This window comes from Chamaea fasciata, unplaced genomic scaffold, assembly GCF_029207755.1.
Source record: "Chamaea fasciata isolate MVZ Bird 193981 ecotype frontalis unplaced genomic scaffold, bChaFas1.0.hap1 SCAF_6, whole genome shotgun sequence".
In the NCBI taxonomy this organism is placed as follows: Eukaryota; Metazoa; Chordata; class Aves; order Passeriformes; family Sylviidae; genus Chamaea; species Chamaea fasciata.
In genome coordinates this window covers 7,581,303-7,599,165 of record NW_027094091.1, presented here as the reverse complement: position 1 = coordinate 7,599,165, position 17,863 = coordinate 7,581,303, and the positions used below count along the sequence as shown (strand labels likewise).

The window sequence follows — 17,863 nt, the reverse complement described above, 5'->3', positions numbered from 1 at the left end:
CCTGCTGTTTAAGTCTCCTGTTTAAACATCAGCTACAGCTGGGCAGTACAAAGCTCAGTCTTTCTCCATGACCTGAAGAGCTAAAACTCTAATTTACCTCTTTAAAGTAGCAAGAAAGCCAGAATTCACTGATGTGACTTATTAATGTGCAGCATTTAAAAAAATTAACCCATCTTTGGGTACAGGATATGTTCAAAACTGGTGTCAGAGCACATCCTGTCCTGGATTTCTGCCTTGGTAGGTTTCTTGTAGTTCTAGAACACCAGGTATTTCTACCAGAAAGGCAAACTTTGGTTCAACCACAATTTTTGCTCAAGGATTATTAGAATACAGCCAGCTTAACGTCAGCCATTTATTAGAGACAGTCTCCAGCTGTACAAAGTGTAATTCAGCATCTACATGCCAACACCTGTCCAAAAACACCAAAAAGATAAGGAATAACACCACAGGTGCTGAGTATTGCATTACTTCAGTGTTTATATCCAGAGTAAACTCAGTACTTAAGTAGCTCAGCAAAATTAGATGGAAAGGAATTACATCTGGTGCAGGGTCAAGTGACAGGAGGCCCATGAGAAGTCTTGCTCAAGCTGTGGAAGTCTTGTGCCTACCTGAGCAGCCTGCAGGGTGCACAGCACCCCTCTCCCTGCAGCCCTCCACCCTCAGTGATGTTGTTTATCAGGAGCCAGCTCTTGCAGGGGAGGAGACCTGGAGTAGCCCACGCTGTGTTCCACATTACCAAGATGATTTAACAGCAGCTAGCTGGCACGTGAGGACGGTGTCTTGCCAAGCAGGTCCCGTATCAGAACACTCCAAGTGTTCATCAGTGCTGCAGCACCTCCCAGAAGCCATTCCTTCAGTAATTCCACTCCTTCCAAAGCCTCCTGGTATGGCAACCGTTGCTCCCAGTTTTCCCAAGATGAAGACAAGAGGGACAGCTACTCACGGTCACTGTCACTACTGTCACTGTCGCTGCTGTCACCATCGCACTTGATACTCTCCAGTGCCTTCCTGTGATGTCAAACAGATCAGTTATCAGTCACCTCTTGTGACTTCTGCTTGAAAAGAGAGATCCCAAAACACAAGGCAAACACAGAGAACATTATGGGCTGTCTAATGCCTACTGTCCTCAAAGGACAAGCACACCCAGCATCTGGTGGAAGCACATCCTCTTGGAAAAGCCAGCTCCTTCAGTTCCCCTCAAAGTGCTCAGCCAGCTGTCAGGGGTGCTGGGCTTGTATTTATTCCCTTGGAACCCACCTGGCTCCAAGCTGGGGTCCCTCAAGCCCTGATCACCATCTGAGGATCATCTGGGCTTGGCTGGAGCAGTGTACTGAGAGGTGACCACAAGCCTCAGAACCTGAGAGCCACATGTAGGGCCATCCTGTACCACCCACACCCCTGCTTTTACTGGGCTGCAGTGGTGTCTTCTGGCAGCCAGACTGAGCTAGGAAAAGATTCCAGGAAAGAAAGGTGACAGCAGGACTGAGCAGTGAATAAGGCTAACCCCAACATGGAAAATTCCCTTCCCTCCTAGGTGGGATTGATACAGCATGGAATAAAAAACTGAGGGGCCATTTCCAACCTGGAGTCAACACACCAGCACATCATTCTGAAGCCAGTTGTCTGCTCCCTTGTCAGAAAAACCTTTCCAAAGGTGTTGCCCCTCAAAGACGCTGTCTACTGTACCCCTTCAGCAGTAACATGAAATCATTCCAACTTACTTCTGTGTTTCAGAGAGTTCAAATTCCTCCTCCATTCTGTTTTTCAGCCTTTGAGATGAAAGCCCAAGGGATGCTGCCAGCTTTACCATCTTAATTGCCTCATCTGGGTAATTGGTTTGCTTAGCACAGTTCAAGAACTCATCCATCACCTTGTCACTGCAAAGGCAAAGGCAAATGGTGACTGTTCTCAGGTCACAGGAGAGGTGCCCATTAATTTACAGTCCGTGCTTTAGAGAGGGAGAGAAGGTGACATTTTCATATCAACCAGTCCACCTCTGCTCCTGCCAGGAACTTCACCTCTGGTACAAAGGGAAGGCTGTGTGGTAAGTTTGGGAATTCCTGTACCAGCAGAAGAGAACAGGTAGAGAGTGCCACTAGCTGTGAAGCTTTTGGTACCACACACCCTCATGGTGTTCACTGGGACAACCTCCAACTGTATTTAAAAAAAAAAAAAAACCCACCCAAACAAAACCCATCAGTATTCCTCACAAGCTGTGTTCTACTTCAAACAATTCTCTCCTCCAGAATCCTGAGACAACCAAGCTGGTGTAGCCTAACAGGGAACCACCTAAGATTTGGCATTTGATTTGATAAACTTGTCTTCAGAAATCCAGGCACCTCTGAAACACCTGTGCTTAGTTAAGAGCATAATGGAATATTTCTGAGCATGTTGGAAATGAGATGTTTGGGAGTCCTGTTGAGACTGATTTGCACTGCTGAGTTCATCACTGGCACTGCTCTCCATGGCCCAGAGCTTCAGAGAACAACCACTTCACTCCCTCCCACTCTGCACTTTCTACATGTTTTGAGACAGAAAGCTCTTGAAATATTGCCACTGGATAAATGAATAGCCATGCTCACAGGGACAGACACATTCATGTTCTGGAATTAAATGGACTACTATTATCAGTTACAACTGGAGGTTGGACTACCTGACCTTTAAGTCCCTTTCATCCCAAACTATTCCTTCATCCCAGAACAGAAATTCAAGATCTCAGCCTAAGGGGAGACGCAGTAAGTGAAGAACCTAAAAATACTTACGTGGGAATCCTATTGATTTTCTGGAAAAACTCCATCATTTTCCTATTCAAAAGAAAACAAAATAATAATTTAAAAACACCACATAACAGGAACAGACAGATATCCAACCTCTTGAATGAGCCTCCACTGAAACACAGGTAAGCTCAAATTCATGAAACAATCTTCCCCATGGATCCCAAGCTGTATCCATGCAAATGCAATCTGTACCAGCTAACTTCACTGATTAGTTTAACACAAAGTATCTTAAACGCTGCAGAAAATGGTAAGTGTAGCTGGAGTAATTTTCCTTTAAAATACTACATATTTGTAGTATTTTAAAATACTACATACTTGTAGTATTTTAAAATGCTCTTTTGTTGCTACTTGTTTCAAATGAATCACTGTGCATGGAACATCTGTATTTAACAGAAGAGTATTTAACAGAAAATAGCTCAGAACCTTAAATTTGAAGCTAGATATTTTAATCTGTATTTCAAGTTCAGAGCATGTAAGACAGTAAATTCTAGCTATTAGAGTTCTAAGAACAGTCTATTTAGAGTTCTAATTAGGGCTGCTGTTAATTAAAAAATTAATTAAACTAATTAATCTCTTTATCAGTTTGAATTCCAAAGAGTTCTAAAAATCAGAAAATGGCAAACTGTGGGCACTCAGCAGTGCTCAGGGAGTGTCAGATTGTCAGACCACAGCTTGCGATATACAAAGCTCTAGAACCAGATACTACATTAGTTTCTACACCATTTTTAAGACAGACAACTGTAACTTGGTGTCAAGAAGGAACAATAACAAAGGAAAAAAAAACAAACCACATTCTCTGTAGGCTTTATCTCCTCCTTTTCTCTGCACTGGCATTCCAAGGCATCAGTCATTAGCTTTTGCTTTTTGTGACTAAGCCTTGAGCAGCAAGCCCAGAGCTGAGAGCCCACACGTACCAGGCATCCTGGGTCCTCCCAGCCCTGGAAAACAGCACCACGACATGGCCCAGAGCACTCCCTGTCCACTCCAACGGGACTTGCCCCTGCCCAGCAGGCTCATGGACAGCTTTGATTTCTTCAGCACACTTGGCAAATGCCAGCTGAATCTGTGAAAACATTGTGCCATGAAGAACAAAACCTCAGAAATTAACAGAAGCTTTGCAAGTGCAATTTCTCCTGCAGCTCCTATAGGTTTGCTCTGTATGAGATTTAAACTTGTGAATTAACAGTTGTTACCCCTGGGAGACAAATCTGTCACTTCTGTCAGGACAACTGTCCCCACTAGGCAAGCTCCAAGGTGGCCTTGGAGGGACAGCTGTATCTGCCTTCAACACCCTTCAGCTTGAGAAAGCAATTACTGCGACGAAATCCTTGGCAAAATCCCTGAATTGTGCCATGTGCTTCCCCAGAGATGTGGCTGGTTGGGCTGCATTACTTCTCCAAACCCTGGCAAGAAGGGATCCTGCTCTGTTAATTTGAGGTTTCCTTATGGGTTGAAGACAATCCAAAGGATTTAGCAGGCCTGGATAAGCTCATGTGGATCTGCAAATCTGCAGTGGCAGATGCACAGGAACTGGATCTCTACGACTTATCAGGGATACAGCATTTACCAACAGTCAGGGGAGACACCTCTACTCTACTGAGCTTCTGTGCTGGTTTTGGCTAGGATAAAGTTAAATTTCTTCAGAGTTTCTTCTTTCTGTGGGGCTGTGTTTTATATTTAATATGGAAAGTGTGTTGATAACACGAGTATTTTTATTATTGCTGGGCAGTGCTTCAAGAGCATCAAGGCTCCCCCACCAGGGAGTGGGCTGGGGGTGCACAAGGTGTGTGGGACAAGAAGGAGTTGGGAGGGGACACCTCAGGGACAGCTGACCCTAAATGACCCAAGGGATATTTCAGACCACAGGATGTCATGCTTGGCAGATAAAGGTGGGGAAAGGAGGAACAGGGGATACACGTGCAGTAATGGTGTTTGACTTCCCAAGTAACTGTTATACATGAGCTTTCCAGAAGCCTGGCTTTCCTAGGGATGGCTGAACACCCGCCTATGATGGGAAATGGTAAGAGAGCTTGAGTTTTGCCCTTTTACTGTCCCAGTTCCCTCCACCATCTCACAGGGAAGGAGTGAACAAGCAGCTGTGTGGGGGCTCAGCTGTTCATGGGTGTTATCAGCTTCCTTACCTCACTGGGGTGCTGGTCCCTGCTCATCAAAGACAAGAACTCTTCCAACAGGTCTTGTCTCCTGCTAAACCCCATCTGTTTCACATCTGTTTAGAGAGAGGCAGTAGTTGGCAGGTGTGATTAGTACCTCTGTTGCCAAATCCTGGCAATATGGTCAGCACAATTTAGCAAGGCAGAGCCATTCTCTGTGACTGACGAGGTCACATTGTGTTCCCTTTCCTTCCCCTCATTATCAGATCCTGTGCACCAAATACATGAACTATTCTGATTTCTTCTTCCCTTCCTTGCTGGTCTCAAGATGTCTGGGTGACAGCCCAACTGCTCTCCTTGGTAACAGCCTTCAAGGTCTCCAGCACTGACCATCCTGGTGGTGGTGATGACCCTGTCACAGCAGGGAGGGAACACCACACAGAGCACTGTCTGTAACATCAATTACCAGCCCTCAGGGGGAACATTGACCTGAACTGCTGCTGGACAGTGAGGCCCACAACCTCCCACAGCCAGAGCCCTCCACCACTGTCTGCTGAGGATTAAGGAATGACTCGTATTCTTTTTATTTTTTGGGGGCCAGATTAAATCTTAACCAAGGATCTGCAGAGGGTCCAGGTGATTCGATAGCACAGGCAAGCACTGCACCTTCTCATGGCTACCCCAAGCAATGGGAGGTTTCCAAAGTAGCTCCAATATTGCACTGATCCTGGCATTTGTCAGACAAACTGCCCAGTAAGCCATGTGGGCATCACTGACCTTCCCAGACTGAAGGGATCACTTCCAACTGGTTGGCTGCATCCAGTGCTTGAAGGAGGTCCAATATATTTTTAGGAGTTGGATAGAAGAGCTGATGAAGGAAGAGAATCATTTCAGTCACGTGTGACTGCTCCATTTCTCCATGCAAAAGCTCTGCAGCTCTTACCCTGGTACACACTTACTGAAGATGACATTTCTTTGTACCACTTCAACACCACCTCAATTTGTTCCATCATGCACAATAACGAAAAGAATTTTGACCTAGAGAGAAAAAAAGGTCCTAAGTCAGTGATGATTAGATCAAGCACACCATACAGAAGCACCAGTAAATGATGAGATTTGTACTGCAAATCAAGGAAATTATACTCAGTGTAACACTCCATGCAATCAGAAAAGCAGCACTGTTTCTTACAACAGCTTAATGCTGACACGAGACTATTGGCAGAACTCATTAGACCATTATGTTTTAAAATATATTAAAAAAGGGGCAATCTTCCTGCCTCTGCCTGATGCCAGTTTTAAGGTACCTGACCATGTCTCGAATGTAACTTTTGGATCTAAGAACTGAACAAAATTAACCTTGTTACTTGTGCAAGTTCACAAGACAAGCCTGAGTCCTTGACCGAGTGCACTGAGTAGGAAAACATCCCTACACAAAGAAATTATGCTGTTTTGGTGTTAGCTCCAAAGCTGCCATCCAGGGTACACAACAGAATGGTAGAACCCACAACTGGTTGTTCTAGTTGTTGGATGGGTGTTGAGATAAACTAATGCTCCAAGACACTGGATTTCAGTTCAAAGGCCACAAACTGAAATCCTAAGCAATCACTGCTCTCATGAAGGATCTAATTCCCAAACTGGACATACAATAACCAGCCAGTGCTCAATGTCTGAATCCTAGTCTGTATTGAAGCTAACAACAACATACAAAATGCTGAATATAACCTCCACTTCACTCACCAATAGTTGTTTAACCGATCCACATCCAAGAACTTCCAGTTGTCTCCCTTCTCCAGTACCTTATTTACCTGATAGGCAAGGTTGATATCCTTAAGATCACAGCACTGCAATAAACCAGTCAGATTTGAAAGCTGTTACCGAATGTAACTCACAAGACTCACCGAGGTACATGCACCTGTCACAGGCATGCAAATTACAAATTAGGGAGGAGTCAAGCAAAGAACTGAAGAATTATGGCAGAAAAGTTACAGGAGGTGATGAGCACAGATGAAAATGGGAGATACTGAAAGCCAAACCTTGTATGACAGGATGTAAACTCACAGGCAAATCCCCAACAGCTGGAGGAGCTCAAAGGAATTCTGATGGCAAGGAAGAGGCACTTACCACTTGCATGGCGGTGGTAAAAAAGCTGGCTGAAAGGGAGCAAACAAGAGTCTGTTAACTTCAAGCTTCCAAGGAGACATAAAACAGCTCATTAACCCACCCTCCCAGAGGATGGATGAGGTATGTTCAATTAGAAACTCAATCTGTAGCTCAGTTTGACAATATAGCAGAGCTCTTCCCATTTTTCCTTGTTTTTTGATGTGGCATGAGTTGGGTGGGGTATTTTTTACAGGTCTAGCAACAACTTTGAGCACAGAAAGAAACAGTTTAACACACCTAGCAGGACAGAAGATAAGGAACAAGGGGTACAAAGTGCTGACTATTTCCAGGAATCCTTCCAAAGACAAAAAGAAAGCTCATGAAGAGTGGCTTTCAACACTCCATTAACATCATGTTGTCTAGAGACCTTTCTTTTCCAAACCTATCTTCAGATGGAAGCTGCATCTGCTTCCAGCTTAGAGAAAGGCTTATGAACTTCCCAGGGCAAAGCTGTGTACATACAGAAGGCAGAACGAGCCAGTAACCCATGGGATGTTCAGGATACACTCGTCCTACAGACCCACACTCCAGTTTCCCATGAAGTTGTATTTCATGAAATTTTCTGAACAGGATTAGGAAGAACTAAAATAGGAAAACTCACACCACACCCACAGCAAAAACCTGCCATTCACCCTATGTGCATCATTTCATAAAACTGCTCCTCCTTAAACTGATCTTGTAAATAACCCTAGGATTTTTTATCACATGGACTTAAAATGCTCATTCACACACGCTACATGCCTACTTCCACACAGAAGCCAGTGCAGCAATACACAGAACAATTCCCAGCACTGGAATTTGCCCTTCTTTGTCTCCAGAAATATCAGAAGGGACTGAGAGAAGCAAGCTGCATGCATTTATCCTAGTCAAGTAAAACTACTTTCACAGGTACCTTTTCACCCAAGCTTGAAGTTCTTACCATCATCAGGGTCCTGGGCAGTGAAACTTCGCTTTTCAACCTCATTTAACACCTCAGAGATGATGTCTGATGATTGACCATCAACTGTGGGACAAAGAGACAAACAACATCACATCTCAGTTGTACCAAGCACTTCCTAGTGCAGAGCATCAGTCTGCAAATACAGTATGAAATTGGGAACAAGCAACACCAATTTTCGTGGTGCTCCACATCAGCTGTAATTTAATTTGTTCTAAAATTTGCCCTGCTATTGCCAGATTTCCACAGCACAGCAGGGCAGATTGAGAAAGGTAGAAGTGCTTTCTAGCAAGGAAACAGGCCTGGAAGTTTGTCTGTTAGAAGGCTGCACTGGAAAAAGCAAAGCATTTAATAAACAAAGAAATATAAATTTAAAAGGGGGAAAACAAAAAACAGAACAAACCCCCAAACCCCAGAAGCAAACCCAGAGAGACTCCAGAGCAATTCCTTTACATTTCTTAAAACACGAGGACTGCAGTTACGGCGACTCTGCCTATTCTCTTCCTATAGCCATAAGTCTCTGGGCATGGGATCTTAAACGGTTGTGTTCCTGCCTTCTAACACAGCTGTTTTTCATGACAGCTCTAATGCACAGAACTGTTTCAGGAACACAAACTCCCTGTGCAATTTCATCCCCGTGAGCAGCACAGTATGAAATCACAGACCCAGCCTCCACAGTGACTGAGTAGCAGTTGCTCCCTGTATGAGGTTATACTTTTTTTTTCACCCAAGCAGAATCAAGCAGCACAGGGAACACCAAGATCACACCCATCAAAGGCTGTCCATCAATCCATAAGTGAACTGCCTTCACCCATCCCATGTGGAAAGCATCAAAGCAGCTGCTACACAAGGCACGTTCCTGGCCGAGCTGAGAGCGCACCTACCGCCTTTGTAATACACAGAGAGGAGATGATCGTAGGATGCAAGGCTGGGCTCTGGAAAGCAAAATCATTGCAGTTACTGCAACATTCCTGGCTCATCTTTGTGCCACAGCTCTAACTCACAGTCTGCTCCTCCAGTCAGGCAGCATGCATGAATTTACTGTAGTATCTCTCCCCGCCCACCCTAATGCTGGATCAGACATCCACATGCCTGGGAGAGGTGATATCCAACACTGGACTACCAGCTGGAGTATCTTATTTCTGTGGGGGAGTAGCCAAGCTTCCCTGCTTTAAATTAAAATAAAAAAATACTTCATAGCTAGTTTCCTTTCTGCCCATGAATGTAATCTTTAGCCTGTCAACAAGCATGTTACTGGGGCAAACCCTACCCCACAGGACATCAAATAAATTATGCATACTCTCTGTTTCTGCAATACTTATTTGGAAGAAAAAAAAATCCTCATCTAGATCAAAAGCTTTTTTCTGTTGAGATGTAGATCTATAGATCTGAACTGGCTTGGGTGGCTTGTGAAGTGCATCTCCCCTGGAATCAGGGAATCACCACCGTGTTATGTGGTGCTGAACTTCTACATCAACTGTTCTGCTCTGAAAGTGGCACTGGAATATCATAATCACTGCATATAATAAATACTCTGGTTGTCTTACCTATATTAAGTGCTTCCATTTCCTTTAATACCAACAAAGACATAGTTCTGCCCACACCACCACATCTTCTCAGACTCTTCAGTACAGAATTAAAAGTTAGCAGAGTTGGTTGCACTTTCTGTTGAGCCATGTGAGTCAGGAAGTCCTTAAAACAAAACCCCAAATCCTTAGTGCTTCACATGTTATGGATCACAGTTCAGCTTTCAGGTGGGTTATACTACATTTTCTCAACCTAATCCTTCTCACCCCCTTCAAGTGAACAACTCTGCTTTAACTGATTATTTATTAAGGGAGCACTGTCCAATTTTTAATGACCAAAACCCAAGGCTACATTACATCAGAATAAATCTTGGACAATTGTGTCTAGAACACAATGGAAAAATTTTATAGTTACATAATGTTTTTCCTTACTGATATGTCATTAAAACTCAAAATTCCATTTCTGTCACAACACCATGAATTAAAATTCAAAGAATATTTATCTAAAATTCTTCACTTATTTTATCTCCCAGTAATTTCCCAAATTTTTCTGTCCAGGCAGTTCCTGGATCAGGTACATTCTCACAACACAAATCACTCTGCAAAGGCAAGGTTGGATTTTTCACATTTGCCACTCGTCCATAGTTACCTTTTCTATTTAAACTACTGTACTTCCTTTACAGCAGAGATTAGTATCTGGGGACAAAGTTCTTGCTTTTGGTCCTCCAGCAACTGCAAAATTTTACTAATAAGGCAGACCCTTCTTAGTAAAAGAGCCCACACTCTTACCACTTCCCCATCTCTTTTCCTCTATCCTCCTTACCTTGGCTAATTCCCACCTTTCTGCAAACCTCTCCTTTAGATATGGGACTGCTCTGATCAGAGCATTGAAGGTGTGCACATCAGCTGGAAAATATAAGATAATCCACGTTAAATGACTATTTATAGCCTATAGGAAATGGTTTGTTCTAGCATGGCTCAGTTTCTGGCAAAGTCTCATGCAAACCTGTTTCCAGTGAGCCAGCCACACGCCAGCTGCACTGGAATTACCAGCTTGCATTCAGCTCCCATGATCCAGCTGAGGTCCGTACCCCTGCGCCAATCATCACTGCCATGAACAAACACTCCTGTGCCCAACAGGGGCTTGCTGAACTCAGGGGACCACAAACTACAACCAGAAGACACTCACCCTTGTGCCTTTCATTCAGCAAGTCTATGTACATGTCATAAGCTTTAGAATAAGCCCCATGCTGCAAAAACAAAAATAAACCATTTCTGACTATGTGAGATCTCACAAGCTGGAAAAATCCCCCAGCACTGAGGAATAACTTTACCTTCACCATCCCACGGATCATCGCGCAATAGGAATGTGCATTCCTCTCTGGCATTATCTTAAATATCCTTTCAGCATGGTTGTTCTCCCTAGAACCAATGAACAAGATAAACGTTAAAGAACCAAATAAAAGATACCCTTAGGAGAAGGATTCAACATGCAGAACAAAATAAAGGCTGTAACCCCAAAGACTGACATTCGCATATCACATTTGTGATGCTTGAAACTAGTCTACTCACCTACCTAGATTTCCACAAACACTTGAAAAGCTCAGAAAACACAGATTTAATAATAACACCTGTGAGTACGGGCTGCTAAAAGACTTAGGTCTGTTCTCTAACAAGTGCACAACCCATGGACTATAGGAATATAAGCAACATTTTCTATACCTCCATCTGGGACCAGATGACTGTGAACCTCTTTGAAATTGTCTCTTTGGAGCTTTCTGTTCTGAAGCATTCACCTGAAGAGATTTTTGCAAAAGTAAGTGTCTCAGAGTTAAATTATGATTTAACATCAAATGTTAAACAAATGATTTGCTAACAAAACTGAAGTTTAGCAGCATGGACCAAAGGTGTTTTTTAATGGGTTATACTAGAATAATCTCTATCATAACATTCAGGAAGCAATAAACAGATTGAGAATAATGTTTATGTTATTAAACATATTAACAGCTTTACACAAACTACTGCTGCTACTAGGTCAGTCATGGATTTTTATAACAGAAGTATCTCCTGGGAATGTTGACTGCATCTGATCTGCCTCATGGCATCTCCCATGCAAACAGTGCAAAAATCTTGATGTCACATTGATATACTCCCACTATGTATGAAATAAATAAATAAGGATCAACAAGTTTTTCATACCTCTGGTTCTTCCAGACCCTCTTTTTCTTCCTGCTCTTTTTCAGGACTAGGTTCACCACCTCCATAAAAGCATAACAAATCTAAAAGGCTGTTAGTGGTCTCCAGAGATACAGGGGTACCTTCAGAAAATGAGAACTTATGACAGTCAGGGAAAGTGAAGAGCTTACCACTCTACAGCCATATCAGAAAACCTCTGAACACCACTTTGCTCTCTCCCAACACAAAGACGCTCTCTATCAAGTCCCAAATCCTGCTGTGACACCAGTACTGCCACAAACCCACTCATCACAGGAGACCACTGAACCAGAGTATGTTTTTCTACTGAAGTCACTGAAAGGACAGAGTTTTCCTGACCAAGCAGGAGAAGGAAGTGACAGCTGGCAGCCAGAACTGTGAAGCAAACACAGCATCTGAAATTTCTAGTGCTCACTGTAACTCTTCCTAGGATACAACCTGCTGTAAGAACACTGAGTGTTTCATTTTCTATGAAACAGATTCAAAACCAACAAAAGTATTTTATCTGCTTCCTGTTCAAGAAATTTTGTTTTCCTTATCACCTAAGTGACATGTCAGACAAGCAGTGGCCAAGATTCTCCAATAATTCTTGAGAACCACTTCACTAAACCAGAGTCAGTTGCGAAAGAAGCAACAAAGTCACAAAGCTGTCTCCAGAGCCTGTGTCAGCTCCTGAAGTATTTTTGGCACAATTTTAAGAGTTCCCCCACAGAAGCTGGCAGGGGGCCACATACCTGCCTGTAGAAGCTGATCAAACATGTCCACAGACTCTTTCACCATTCTGAGGTGGATGCGCTCCCTCAGCGCTTCCTCACTCACTCCTTCAGTCTGAGGGGTGAGAGTCTCGGGCATGAGGCACTGAAAGCAAACAGTGGAAGTCAGTCATAAGCTCAAACCTTCCTCTAGACATCCTCATTCTTCACTCAATACACTGCTTGCAGCCCAACAGCAGGACTCCTTTTGGGGGATGAAGGACCACACACATCCTCATCCCTCACTTTTGTGCCAGGAAGCAACATCTAAACAACTCTGCTTTTCTTACTTTTATCTTTTATTTTACTTTTATCTTTTATCAAGAACCTGCTACGATACTGAATTCCCAAGGAAAAGTGTCCACTACAAAAACATAATGGAAATAACAGTACTGTGTTTATACTATCTGCAAAACAGTTTAAAAGTTATTCTTTTATCTTAGTTTTGGACCAGTCCAACAGTTGACTTCACTGACAAAGCACAAAACAATGGAAAGAAAAAGCAGAAAGCTTACTGGTATGTTGGGCTCTGCAAAAGTCTTGTCAAAATACTGAGGAAAGTTCTTTATGATGTATTTTGCAGCATTTCTCCCAGACTCCTTTGACAATGAATACAGACGCTGCACAGAAGTGAGATAGAACAAGATGAAAAAATACATAAATTACAAGGCTGAAAGTTAGGAGAATCATTTTCTTTAACAATGAACATGCTAATCGGATAAAATTAAACTCATGTGTAATTTTCAACTTACTAGAATCACAGGGACAACATTCCAGGTAAAATTCTGGTATTCATGCCAATATAAGAATGTCTATTCTTTAAATGCCATTGTATTCAACTTCCTTATTACTTAGTCAAGGGACACAGTTCAGACATCTGAAATGCTGCACTTCTACCTCAATCTCAAAAACATCTTTCATTTTAGAGAGAAGAGAAAATTGAAAAAGCAATCTACTACTTCATTTTCTTTTGTAATCAAAACCAGGCTTCAATTAGGTAAGAGTATTCACAGCCTAGACAATGGTAGGAGAGGAGCGATCAAGGATGTGAAAGGAAATACCTACACAATTAACTGCATTTCTTGGCATCAGGAAAGGGTCATCCTGGAACATGTAATGAGCGGCAGTAGGATCCTGTAGAAAGAAGAGCCCAGCATTGTGAACTTTATAGTTATGTGCACAGGCACAACACACTGCCTCATGGAATTTAAGGCACAATGAATTCTTCCATCATAACTACTCCAAATGTACATTTTACAAAGTTCCCCTGGTTCAAAAAGGCTTAGCCTGTTTGGAAATAGTTTAAAAAATATTTCCATTATACACACACACACAGAGGCTAACATGGTGACAAAAAAGGGTCCTTCCTATAACATATCAAACAGCAAGTGCCCTGCAAAGCAAGCAGGACCCCAAGTGTAGCAGTCTCGGGAAGCTCATGGGCCTTGGCAAGTTTTGATCCAATTCCCAGAATTCAAGACAGATGGGATTTAAGAACAGCATCACAGCATTTCCAGGTTTTGCCCAGCAGGAGCAGACACTCATTGCACTTTTTAGAGCCTTTCTGGACTGAGATTGGGAAGGACATGCTGGATTGGGAAGCTGAACTGGCAAAGAAACTTGCACCCTATGTGGGTGAAAGCCTTAACAAAGCACTGCAGCTTTCCTGGTAACTGCAGCTGTCTCTTAGCACATGAATGAGGCTTTAAGGACACAGCAAAACACCCTGAGCCAAAGGGAAAAAACCCTGTTGTGAAAGTCCCATCTCTCATTTATGGCCAAAGTAGAAATTAAAGGGCTCCTGAGCACAAGGGACCCATCTCCATGACCCACAGAACCACTCACCCTGTTCACAGTAGAAGCCAAGGTCTGGAGCACTGCAAGCTTATCCCTAAACACAAAGGAGTTTGATTAATACTCAGCTGCAGACTTTTGAGTGCTGTGCATTACACTGTCTGGAGAACAAGCACAGGATTATCCTGACCCACAAGGATCTTCTGTTCTAGGAGATAATGATTTTATTGCACTAAGAAAACAACACTTTTCACAAAGAAAGAGAAAATGAAAAAATAGTCTCAGTTCTTAAACAACCCAGGAAAAAGATTTTGAAAAAAAACAGAAGAGCATCTGTGTTTTCAGCTATTACTCCTGCCCTTATAATACATTATCAAAGGAAGATCATAGGGAAGAGACACAGAAATAATTCCTTGGAATGCGGCTTCTAGACCATCCCTGAGGGACAAATATATTAAGTCACTCTGCATGTCTTTGCAAGAAAAAAAACCCAAACCAAAACCAGGTTTCTCAGGGTTCCTGTGCCTGTGGAACCTTAAGACTTTGGTCGTTTCAAGCAAAGAAGCAAAGGCCAGTGAAAGTGTTTAGGTAAAGATGGCCTTACTTTAGCTTTACATGCTGACACCATTTAACCATAAACTTAATTTCTGCTGTACAGTCATGCAATTCCATCTTAAGTGCTCCCAACAAAAGAGGTTTTGCTCAGTTGTGTGATTCCTAAGCAGGATTTATTCAGTCAGCTACCAATGATCAAGTTTTATTCTGCTGGAAGAAACACATGCAAACAGCCAAATGAACTTGGTTTTACAAATCTTTAGCAAACGTCATCTTTTACAAAGAAATAGAACCATGCTTAGAAATGCAGCTGTTGTAAGTGTTTTTAAAAGAAATGTCAAGAATGCAGTGTACATCATGTGCAGAGAGTAAGAACTGAGAATATTCACAGAGCTCCAAATCAGCAGGAAAACCACTAGTGGGACATTGCAGCAAGGAATACAGGAACCTCAACTTTCTTTTTCAGACTTGGTGGACAGACTACATTTAGTTGTCTAACACTGATATTTTTTTTCCAAGCAAAGATTCCAAAATCAAACACTCACCATGTTTTCCTTCGGGGAAGCACAATTTCTTCTTGAGTTACTGTGAGAAACAATATAAAAATGGTCATTAGAAACAGAGAGATGCCCGAAGAAAATTCTGACCCCAGAAGTTGTAGCAAGGTGGGGTCAATCCTTCTCCCAAGTAACAAGTGATAGGACAAGTACGAACGGCCTCAAGTTGCACCAGGTGAAGTTTAGATCAGGTATCAGGAAGAAAATTCTTCACTGAAAAGCTTGTCAAGCATTGGAACAGGGGGGTGGGGGAGTCACCATCCCTGGAGGGATTTAAGACATGGTGATGTGGCACTCAGCGAAGTGGTTTAGAGGTGCCTTGACAGTGCCAGGTTAAGAACTAACTCAGAGGTCTTTTCCAACCCAAGCAATTCTATGATTCTACAAAAATTGATGAGTTAAACTGATCCAGCTGAAAGTACTTAAACAAGGATTTTTAAACCAGTCTAACGTAGGTTTATGGAGCTGCACAACTCAGTTCATGCTCTTGGAGCATGGAGCTGATTGGTGATGAGGTAAGGAATCATGTTAATCTATGAAATTTATGCACAATGAAGACAGGAATAAAGAAAATCCAAGGAGAGCAAAGAGGGTGTTTACATCATTTTGATCTCCTGACACACTGTGCTGTTTGGAGATCCAAAAGCATATGCAAGGAACCAGTAATGAAGACATCTTACCTTGTGAATTGTCCACAGTCTTCCCAAGAGCAGTACTACTCAAAGAGCTCCTACAAAACAACCAGGGATTTGAATTTATACATTAATACAGCAAAAGTATAATAGTGAAATTCTATACTACAGGCCAGAATTAACAGAAACGTTAGAGGGAACTGGAGTGCATTAGAGTAACTGGCAATGTTGCACTGTTACTAACTCCAAATTATTACCATAAAACTTATATTTGATGTTTAAGACCCTCATTTCAAGAGACAAGAGGTTATGCGTGAAAAATTATACTACAAAAAAAAACCCTGTGAATACTTAATATTGGAGTATAAAGTTTTTAAAGTAGTTTTCATGAACTAGTGCATCTTGAAAGAAAACCACAGACATAAACCAGAAAAGACACTGTATGCTTTAGAGACAGGATCACACTGAAAACAGCACTTTAAAAAATACTTTAGACATGAGTAGTGTTCACAGGAGGAGAAAACCCAGAGTAATGATGCAGGTGAATCAGCCCTGGTGAGTTCCAGATGCCCAGATGTCTCTACAGCGGTGCAGAAGCTCCTCACAAAACCACAGCTGGAGCACACAGACACGTGGACTCTGCTGAGTACCACAGCGCAGCTGCTTTGTGCTTACTCGAGACACTGCTTCAAGTCTTTCTCACCACTGTTCACATTTAACTGCTTTTAACACAAGCTAAGGTTTACATTAAAATACTTTTACTCGTTCTGCTCATGAAGCAACCCAACAGCAAAGCTTTACTGCAACTCTGGCCTTCAGTGCCTCCACACTGACCTTGACCCTGAGGGACAGGCTGTTTAGGTGCAGTCACAGCTCGGTGCTTTACCGTGGCACTGCACAATTCCAGCTGCTCCTGGGAAGTCTCATGAACTCCTTAAGTATGATTTTGCCATCCCAAAAATGAGTAATGATTACTCAGTGAAGAGGGACCTTTTCATTGAGACAGTCCCAAAACAAAACCATTGCATAAAATCGTGGAATGTTAAGGTGTTGGAAAGGACCTTTAATATCGTGTTGCACCTCTGCTGCCATGGGCAGTGACTCCTTCCACCAGACCAGGCTGCTACAAGCCCCATCCAATCTGCCCTCGAACACTGACAGGGCTGAGGCATCCACAGTTTTGCTGACCAACCTGTGACGATGTCTCACCACCCCTACGATAAAAAAAATTCTTCCCAATATCTAATCTAAACGTCTCATTTTTCGATGTGTACTCATTATTCCTTGTTAATCCTATCACTACAATTCCCTAAGAAAAGTCCTTCTCTGGCTCCCTTCAGATATTGGAAGACAGTTATGGGGTCTCCCTGAAAAATTCCCCTCTCCAGGCTGAACAGCCCCAGTATCCTCAGCCTTCGCAGCGGAAACGCTCATCTGCCTTTTCGTGAGACTCAGCTCTAGGAATCGCTTAAACGCTCAAACCCTCTCCCGGGGAAGCTCCGAGCCGCCCAAAAACAGGGAAGATCCCCAGGAAAGGCGTCCAAAAGCAGATGAAAGCCCCACAAAAGGAGTTCCCTCCTGCCACGCCGCCTCGACCACGCCGAGCCACCGCACACTGCGCCTGCGCAGCCTTTCCCGCCTCACTCCCCACACACGCAGCACTGCCCGTCCGTCAATTCCTCCCCGCTGCCGCCGCCCCGCGGCCCTTCCCTGGCGGCGGTCCCTCACCGGCAGCTCTCCCACCCGCCCGGGAGGCGGCACCGGCCCAGCCACAGCGCCCGCTGCCAGCAGCCAGCCCCGGCCCGCCGCGCCGCCATGCCGCTCCCGCGCGCTGTCCTCTGGGAGGGC

At 43.3% G+C, this 17,863-nt stretch overlaps 1 protein-coding gene and 1 non-coding gene across 2 annotated transcripts; both read right to left on the bottom strand.

Moving 5' to 3' along the window:
• Positions 1 to 338: 338 nt before the first annotated feature.
• Positions 339 to 17,848, bottom strand: PTCD3 (pentatricopeptide repeat domain 3). Its single transcript, XM_066185352.1, has 24 exons — positions 17,744 to 17,848; positions 16,064 to 16,113; positions 15,372 to 15,411; positions 14,323 to 14,368; positions 13,543 to 13,611; positions 12,993 to 13,097; positions 12,460 to 12,583; positions 11,711 to 11,829; positions 11,234 to 11,307; positions 10,846 to 10,933; positions 10,701 to 10,761; positions 10,335 to 10,417; positions 9,533 to 9,677; positions 8,870 to 8,920; positions 7,968 to 8,051; positions 7,010 to 7,038; positions 6,626 to 6,729; positions 5,848 to 5,926; positions 5,666 to 5,756; positions 4,919 to 5,004; positions 3,692 to 3,840; positions 2,763 to 2,804; positions 1,722 to 1,877; positions 339 to 1,008 (listed from the first exon to the last, which is right to left on the bottom strand). The coding sequence occupies exons 1-24, from the start codon at positions 17,830 to 17,832 to the stop codon at positions 936 to 938; spliced, it is 2,037 nt and encodes a 678-aa protein (XP_066041449.1). The 5' UTR covers positions 17,833 to 17,848; the 3' UTR covers positions 339 to 935.
• On the bottom strand, positions 10,485 to 10,626 carry LOC136291564 (small nucleolar RNA SNORD94). The gene has a single exon (XR_010721628.1). It is a non-coding gene; the product is annotated as a small nucleolar RNA SNORD94 (small nucleolar RNA).
• Positions 17,849 to 17,863: the final 15 nt, after the last annotated feature.

Excerpts from the sequence above, each read along its gene's own strand:
- PTCD3 (XM_066185352.1), bottom strand. The coding sequence starts at position 17,832 with ATGGCGGCGCGGCGGGCCGGGGCTGGCTGCTGGCAGCGGGCGCTGTGG. Across the intron at positions 16,114-17,743 it reads GGCGGGTGGGAGAGCTGCCG|GAGCTCTTTGAGTAGTACTG; the intron begins GTGAGGGACCGC and ends GTTGTTTTGTAG. Across the intron at positions 1,009-1,721 it reads GAACTCTCTGAAACACAGAA|GAAGGCACTGGAGAGTATCA; the intron begins GTAAGTTGGAAT and ends TTGACATCACAG.